The sequence below is a fragment of the Salvelinus sp. IW2-2015 genome, linkage group LG8 (genome assembly GCF_002910315.2).
Source record: "Salvelinus sp. IW2-2015 linkage group LG8, ASM291031v2, whole genome shotgun sequence".
In the NCBI taxonomy this organism is placed as follows: domain Eukaryota; kingdom Metazoa; phylum Chordata; class Actinopteri; order Salmoniformes; family Salmonidae; genus Salvelinus; species Salvelinus sp. IW2-2015.
The window spans coordinates 3,516,387-3,525,577 of record NC_036848.1 but is presented as its reverse complement, the minus strand read 5'-3'; the positions used below and the strand labels follow the sequence as shown (position 1 = coordinate 3,525,577).

The 9,191-nt window shown below is 39.5% G+C and overlaps 1 protein-coding gene across 1 annotated transcript in view; it reads right to left on the bottom strand.

Annotated features, from left to right (window-relative positions):
- Window positions 1-172: 172 nt before the first annotated feature.
- Window positions 173-9,191, bottom strand: part of LOC111967088 (PH and SEC7 domain-containing protein 2-like) — a 55,758-nt gene continuing 46,739 nt past the window's right edge. Inside the window, exons 11-14 of the mRNA XM_070444646.1 lie at window positions 8,337-8,437; window positions 7,626-7,770; window positions 7,295-7,438; window positions 173-504 (exon numbers count right to left, since the gene is read on the bottom strand). Coding sequence (XP_070300747.1) covers window positions 286-504; window positions 7,295-7,438; window positions 7,626-7,770; window positions 8,337-8,437 — 609 coding nt within the window. The 3' untranslated portion in view covers window positions 173-285. The remainder of the gene's footprint in view (window positions 505-7,294; window positions 7,439-7,625; window positions 7,771-8,336; window positions 8,438-9,191) is intronic.

Here is a 9,191-nt window from a genome sequence, read left to right as displayed (position 1 = left end):
CAGATGTGTTGTTGAATTGAACATTTGATTACGTTGTGTTGTGTTGTTTGTGTGTGTGTGTTGTGTGTGGTGTGTGTGTGTGGTGTGTGTGTGTTGTGTGTGTTGTGGTGTGTGTGTTGTGTGTGTGTGTGTGTGTTGTGTGGTTGTGTGTGTGTGTTACGGTGGATGATTTGGGGAGTTGGTTGGATATGAATCCAGTGCTTAGGCATTTAGGGGGGTGAGCCCTTTGGCTCAGAGGACAGTTACAGGGGGGTGCATGATGGTGTTTTTAAGGGGGGTCTCCTCTCAACTCCGCTGGCCCGGGGCAGTGCGTCCAGAGGCCCTGCCATTGACATCGTGCTGGCTGATGGAAGGAGAGGACTGGGTCTTCCGGAGGTAGCCCTCGCGCCCCCCTCGGCCCTCSCCGATCCCGCTCAKCACGCTAGCCTCTATCTTCTCCAGGTCGTCTGTCTCTGCCCTCATCTTGGCCTGGAGCAGGTTGATATACGTCTCGTACCGACTCTTCTGCAATGGAGAGAGAGGGGGAATGAAGATGTGACTATAAATGTGCGTATATCACACATATGGCTCATTTAACACATAGCTATTACACAATGCTACCCTACTGAGAGAAAGAGGATGAATGTCAAATTAACTCATGATGGGGAAAAATACAGAGAAAGGGAATATAGGACATTGATATTATGATTATGTCACAACTATAACACAACAACAGCACATCTATTTGAGATTTACCCAGACCTACGTACCGAGAAACAGTTACACACAGAGAGAGAGAGAGRRRRGAGRRGAGAGAGAGAGAGAGAGAAAGAGAGCGATGATATTAATTAACAATCATTTTGATCCGAATGTGCAAATTGTCCAAACAGATCCGTAAGGTAGATGGACTATTTAAAAATGGTTATTGGACCATAAACAGATTTGGCTCATTAATATACTATACGGTCCAAATAATGATGATCCAAGCTTCTTTGAAAATACATATAATAATTTATCAAGCTACAAGCAATAGAATAATATTATTATGGTGGGAGATTATAATACGTTTTAAATACCTCAATGGACCGTAAAGGAAATCACACTCCAAACAATCACCCTCATGTACTTAAGGAAATCATGAATGTCATGGATATATTGGAATAAGTGGATATATGGAGGCTTAAATATCCTGACCTAGTGAGATATACATGGCGGAGGCTTAATCAAGCTAGTCGTCTTGACTACTTTCTTATGTTATTCTCGCTGGGACCAAAAGTTTAAAAAGTGTTGATAGGGGACAGAATGTGGTAGGACCATCAAATAATTGTCATATACATTACTCTTACAGAATTTCCACATGGGAGAGRATATTTGAAATGTAATCAAAGCCTATTGGATGATAACTTGTTTTTAACTAGGACAGAATAATTTATAACTTACTTTTTCCGATATAACACAAGTACAGCAGATGCCCTTATTGTATGGGGCATTTTTAAATGTGCCTTTAGAGGCCATGCAATTCAATACTTATCTTTAAAACAAAMGCAATTTAGGTCAAAAGAGTCCACATTAACAAAGGAATTTGAAGGCCTAACAGTACAGTTAGATATCAATAAAACTGTGCCATAGAGGCACAGAATAAGTTAGAGGACAAAACAAAAAGAAATGGAGGAACTTATTCAAGAAAGATCCAGTGTAATATATTATAAAAAATAAATCGAACTGGATGGAGTATGGGGAAAAATGCAACAAATTATTTTTTAATCTCCAACATAGAAATGCTACCAAAAATGATTTCCTGAAACTTCTTACAAATGATGGAGTCACTCATGATTCACCAAACTATATTTTGAAATAGGAAGCAAAGTACTTTAAGCATATGTTTCCGTTTCAGTCTCCTGCATCTCCACTAACCGAAATTAATTGTACAGAAAGACTCATGTGAAGGCCAAATTACAGAGGAGGAACTTCTTGATGCAATTAAAGTCAGGAAAACTCCAGGGCTGGATGGCATATAGGAATGTTATTAGCATGTTTTAACCACTCCTATAAAAATGGTAGATTATCAGATACTTAACAAAAAGGTCTCATTTCATTAATACTGAAACAGGACCCAAGTGGTACCTATAAAGATCCAGTCCATTTAATTGGAGGCCCCTTACACTTCAATGGTGTGATGCCCAAATTCTGTTAAAATGTATAGCGCATAGAATTAAAAAGGTATTGTCGGATATGATTCATCCTAATCAGACAGGTTTTTTACATGGACGATACATTGAGGATAATATAAGACAAGTACTGGAAACAATAGACCACTATGACAAATCTGTGAAATCAGGCCTGGTATTCATAGCTGACTTTGAAAAGGCTTTTGATAAACTATGACTCATTTGATTAATTTATAAATGCCTGGAATATTTCAATTTAGGAGAATCTCTTATAAAATGGGTTAAAGTTATGTTTAGTAACCCTAGGTGTTAAATAGTAAATAATGGCTACATCTTTGAAAGTATTAAACTGTCAAGAGGAGTAAAACAAGGTTGTTGTCACGTTCGTCGTAATCCTTCTCGTCTGAGGAGGAGTAAGGATCGGACCAAAATGCAGCGCGGTTAGAATACATACTTAATTTAATAAACKAAGACGAAACGAAGAACACTTGATAAACTATACAAAACAACAAACGAACGTGAAGCTATATAACAAATAGTGCTGACACTAAAACACTACACATAGACAATAACCCACAACCCACAATACAAAACAGGCTACCTAAATATGGTTCCCAATCAGAGACAACGCAAAACACCTGTCTCTGATTGAGAACCATATCAGGCCAAACACAGAAATAGACAAACCAGACAAACAACATAGAATGCCCACACAGATCACACCCTAACCAACCAAAACATAAAACATACAAAGCAAACTCTGGTCAGGGCGTGACACTTGTCCGCTATCGGCATTCCTATTTATTATGGCCATAGAAATGCTAGCTATTAAAATCAGATCTAACAATAATATCAAGTAATAGAAATCCAGGGCTTAACAAAAAGGTGTCATTGTACGATGATGATTCATGTTTTCTTTTACATCCACAATTAGAATCCCTCCACAGCCTCATAGAGGATCTAGATACTTTTTCTAACCTCTCTGGATTAAAATCAAATTATGATAAGTGATAAGTGATAAGTGTACATATTATGTATCACAATTTTTTTTACTATTACTTTACATTACTGTGTAGTTAACCAATAAAATGGTCTGACGGGGATGTGGACATACTCAGTATTCATATCCAGAAAGAAAGAAATTATCTCCCTACGATACATTATAATAGAAAGTAAGCAATAGATAAGATCTTCCTACCATGGAAAGGAAAATACCTGTATATTTGTGGAAAAATCAACCTGATTAACTCTTTAGTCATATCCCAGTTTACTTATTTGCTTATGGCCTTGTCTACACCTAGCGACCGGCTTTTTAAATTATTTGAGCAAAAAATATTCCATTTAATTTCGAACAGCAAGCCAGACAAAATTAAAAGGGCTTATTTATATGATAAATATGAATTTGGAGGGCAGAAATTATTAAATCATAAAGAATTAGACCTCTCACTGAAGGCTTCAGTCATACAAAAGTTATACTTAAATCCAAACTGGTTCTCTAGCAGATTAGTAAGAATGGCCCTTGTTCAAGAATGTCCTTTTTCTATTTATTCAGATTAGAACTTCTCACTTTCGGTTATTTGAAAATGAAATCATCGCTAAAATATATCGCGATTTTTACAAGCCATAGAAAGTTGGTTGCAATTTTAGTTTAATCCACCAGAAAAGACATAACAAATAATACAACAAATATTGTGGTTAAACTCAAATATACTAATTGATCAAAAAAACATTATTTGGGGAAAAAATGCTTAAAAAGAGTATCATCTTTGTAAATTATATCATAAATAGGACTGGTGGAGTTAGGTCACACATGCAGCTATCAAAAATATATGGAAACGTCTGCTCTAACCGAAATTACAACCAAACTAACTGCAACATTGCCGCAAAAATGGAAGAGGCAAGTGGAAGGGGGAGAAAAGTAAGGAACTTGTCTGTCGGCCCTGCATTAAAGACCAAAATTGGTAAGAAAAATTGTGATGAAAAAGTATACCAGTTTCATTTAAGGTCCAAAAAATTGACCGCTGTGCCATATAGATTGCAAAATAGTTGGGAAGACATTTTCGATGTACCGATTTCATGGCACATGGTTTATGAGCTCATACACAAAACAATGGCAGATTTAAAACTTAAAATGTTTCTATTTAAATGCTTATACAAAATTCTTGCAACCAATAGAATGTTATATGTATGGAGGATACAACCATCCCAGCTCTGTAGATTTTGCTTCGAAGAGATAGAATCATTAGATTCCATATGTAGCTTGTTTTTGGTCGCAGGTTCAGGAATGGCTGAAGGATTGTAACATTTACCTGGATCTAACTGTGCAAATAGCACTGCTGGGTGATTTGAAAAGTCAAAGTGAATCGATCTATAATACAATAATACTTTTGTCAAAAATGTTTATCTATAATTTCCAATCTGTAGAAACTATGAGAATAGAAATGTTCAGAAGTTTTGTGAAACATCACAGCAAATTTGAAAAATATATGGCAAATAGAACTGGATGGTCTGGATGGCAAAACTGGATGGTCTTCAGAGATACAATAAATGGGAAGGGTTGAGGTCAGCTGAAGGATGGGACTATATTATGTAGAAGCCTACGTGTTGTTATCCATTGGTTTACTCCAATTAGGGGAGGGTGGTAGGGTTAGGGGAAAATAAAGAAGGAAAATATATGAAAAAATATAAATATACACAGTACCAGTCAAAAGTTTTGACACACCTACTCATTCAAGGGTTTTTCTTTATTTTTACTATTTTATACATTATAGAATAATAGTGAAGACATCAAAACTATGAAATAACACATATGGAATCATGTACTGAAATAACAAAATAATTTTTGAACAAATCAAAATATATTTTATATTTTGGATTCTTCAAAGTAGCCACCCTTTGCCTTGATGACAGCTTTGCACACTCTTGGCATTCTCTCAAACAGCTTCACCTGGAATGCTTTTCCAACAGTCTTGAAGGGGTTCCCATATATGCTGAACACTTGTTGGCTGCTTTTCCTTCACTCTGCGGTCCAACTCATCCCATACCATCTCAATTGGGTTGAGGTCAGGTGATTGTGGAGGCCAGGCCATCTGATGCAGCACTCCATCACTCTCCTTCTTGCTCAAATGGCCCTCACACAGCCTGTAGGTGTGTTGGGTCATTGTCCTGTTGAAAAACAAATGATAATCCCACGAAGCGCAAACCAGATTTTTATTTTTTATTTTATTTAACTAGGCAAGTCAGTTAAAGAACAAATTCTTATTTTCAATGACAGCCTAGGAACAGTGGGTTAACTGCCTTGTTCAGGGGAATAGTGACAGTTTTTGTTTTACAATGTCAGCTCGGAGATTGCAATTTTGCAACCTTTCGGTTACAAGTCCAACGCTCTAACCACTAAATCCTGCCGCCCCCAGATTTACATTTACATTTTACATTTAAGTCATTTAGCAGACGCTCTTATCCAGAGCGACTTACAAATTGGAAAGTTCATACATATTCATCCTGGTCCCCTCGTGGGGAATGAACCCACTACCCTGGCGTTGCAAGCGCCATGCTCTACCAACTGAGCCACACGGGACCACGGGATGGCGTATTGCTACAAAATGCTGTGGTAGCCATGCTGGTTAAGAGTGCCTTGAATTCTAAACAAATCACGGACAATGTCACCAGTAAAGCACCCACACACCATCACATCTCCTCCTCCATGCTTCACGGTGGGAACCACACATGTGGAGATCATCCGTTCACCTACTCTGAGTCTCACAAAGACATGGCGGTTGGAACCAAAAATCTTAAATTTGGACGCATCAGACCAAAGGACATATTTCCACCGGTCGAAAGTCCATTGCTCTTGTTTCTTGGCCCAAGCAAGTCTCTTCTTATTATTGGTGTTCTTTAGTAGTGGTTTCTTTGCAGCAATTTGACAATGAAGGCCTGATTCACGCAGTCTCCTCTGAACAGTTGATGTTGAGATGTGTCTGTTACTTGAACTCTGTGAAGCATTCATTTGGGCTGAAGTTTCTGAGGTTGGTAAACTCTAATGAACTTATCCTCACCCAGAGGTGACTCTGGGTTGTCCTTTCCTGTGGCAGTCCTCATGAGAGTCAGTTTCATCATAGCGCTTGATGGTTTTTGCAACTGCACTTGAAAAAACKTTCAAAGTTCTTGAAATGTTCCATATTGACTGACCTTCATGTCTTAAAGTAATGATGGACTGTTACTTGAGCTGTTCTTGCCATAATATGGACTTGGTMTTTTACCAAATAGGGCTATCTTCTGTTAACCAACCCTACCTTGTCACAACACAACTGATTGGCTCAAATGAATTAAGAAGGAAGAAATTCCACAAATTAACTTTTAACAAGGCACACCTGTTAATTTAAATGCATTCCAGGTGACAACCTCATGAAGCTGGTTGAGATAATGCCTAGAGTGTGCAAAGCTGTCAACAAGGCAAATGGTGGTTACTTTGAACAACCTAAAATCCAAAATACATTTAGTCTTTTTTAACACTTTTATGGTTACTACATGAGTCCATATGTTTTATTTCATAGTTTTGATGTCTTCACATTCCTGTACAATGTATAAAAGAGTAAAAGTAAAGTAGGTGTGTCCAAACTTTTGACTGGTGCTGTATATATATATGGAGATTGGAAATGATGCAGACAATTACATTTGTATTTATTTTACTTAACCTTTATTTAACTAGGCAAGTCAGTTAAGAACAAATTCTTATTTACAATGTACAATTACAATCTATCTATCTATCTATCTATCTATCTATCTATCTATCTATCTATCTATCTATCTATCTATCTATCTATCTATCTATCTATCTATCTATCTATCTATCTATCTATCTATCTATCTATCTATCTATCTATCTATCTATCTATCTATCTATCTATCTATCTATCTATCTATCTATCTATCTATCTATCTATCTATCTATCTATCTATCTATCTATCTATCTATCTATCTATCTATCTATCTATCTATCTATCTATCTATCTATCTATCTATCTATCTATCTATCTATCTATCTATCTATCTATCTATCTATCTATCTATCTATCTATCTATCTATCTATTTATCTGTCTATCTGTGTATCTGCCTGCCTGCCTGCCTATCTGCTGTGTCTCTTACCTCATATATGAGGTAGTGCTCTTTGATTCGGTACTCCTCCCACTCTCTGCTCTTGGGAGAAGGCGAGGGCGGACTCTTCCTGTGTTCCTCCACCTCCATACTCATCTGCTTCAGCTTCCCCTCGTGAAACTGCAGCTGCTCCTCCTGCACCAATCACAACAACCCATCAACCAGCAGTAACAGCCTATCAAATACCACAATCAATCTAGGGTGCACTATCAAACTACGCTATATTTGTGGCTGTGTGTGTGCATGCATTGTCAATGTATGTGATTGATTGAACACACACACATGAGTTAATGTGTATGTGTGTGTGTGTTTACGTGTGTACCTGGTTTAGCCGGGTAGAAGAGGAGGGCAGTAGAGGTCTACAGAACGTCTTCATGGAGCCGATGGCAGCAGGAAAGGCCGGGGCAGAGAACAGAGCTGCTACCAGGTTAATACGAAATATCCATGACATCATCTCCTCCTCACTCCTACAGAGAGAGAGAGGGCGAGGGAGGGAGGGAGGGAGAGCGGGAGAGAGAAAGAGAGGGGGAGGGAGGGAGGAATCGAGAGAGAGAGAGAGTGGGAGAGAGAGAGGGAGGGAGGTAGAGAGAAAGAGAGAGAAAGAGTGGGAGAGAGAGAAAGAGAGGGAGAGAGAGACAGGGGGGAAGATAGATGTGTCTGTGTGAGCTCAGTTGGTAGAGCAGGACACTTTTAGTGTCAGGATAGAGGGTTCGATTCCCGGGACCACCCGTACATAAAATGTGTGCATGCATGACTGTAATTCATTTTTGAAATAAATTATCAGCTAAATACCATACATTATTATTATTGTAATATGAGAGAGAGTATGCCACAATTTACGACAAAATAATATTTGGCTAATAATATTAATAATATTTGTATATTAATAATAATAATAATAATAACGCAACATTTCTGTACATCATGAAAGTCAATTATCATTGCGTGACAAAATAACAATGTGCATTAGGGGACACAAAGCTGGTTCCCATGAACATGCCTCCCCTACAGGTCAGAGTAGCAGAGGACCTACGGTGCCTGCAGTAGGAACACTCTCCAGTCAGAGAGAGAGAACAGGTCTACCCTACAGGCCAGAGTAGCAGAGGACCTACGGTGCCTGCAGTAGGAAACACTCTCCAGTCAGAGAGAGAGAACAGGTCTACCCTACAAGGCCAGAGTAGCAGAGGACCTACGGTGCCTGCAGTAGGAACACTCTCCAGTCAGAGGAGAGAACAGGTCTACCCTACAGGCCAGAGTAGCAGAGGACCTACGGTGCCTGCAGTAGGAACACTCTCCAGTCAGAGAGAGAGAAAAGGTCTACCCTACAGGCCAGAGAAGCAGAGGACCTACGGTGCCTGCAGTAGGAACACTCTCCAGTCAGAGAGAGAGAACAGGTCTACCCTACAGGCCAGAGTAGCAGAGGACCTACGGTGCCTGCAGTAGGAACACTCTCCAGTCAGAGAGAGAGAACAGGTCTACCCTACAGGCCAGAGTAGCAGAGGACCTACGGTGCCTGCAGTAGGAACACTCTCCAGTCAGAGAGAGAGAACAGGTCTACCCTACAGGCCAGAGAAAGCAGAGGACCTACGGTGCCTGCAGTAGGAACACTCTCCAGTCAGAGAGAGAGAACAGGTCTACCCTACAGGCCAGAGTAACAGAGGACCTACGGTGCCTGCAGTAGGAACACTCCCCAGTCAGAGAGAGAGAACCAGGTCTACCCTACAGGCCAGAGTAGCAGAGGACCTACGGTGCCTGCAGTAAGAACACTCTCCAGTCAGAGAGAGAGAACAGGTCTACCCTACAGGCCAGAGTAGCAGAGGACCTACGGTGCCTGCAGTAGGAACACTCTCCAGTCAGAGGTCTTTAGTTTGAGGACGTTGGGTCTCTT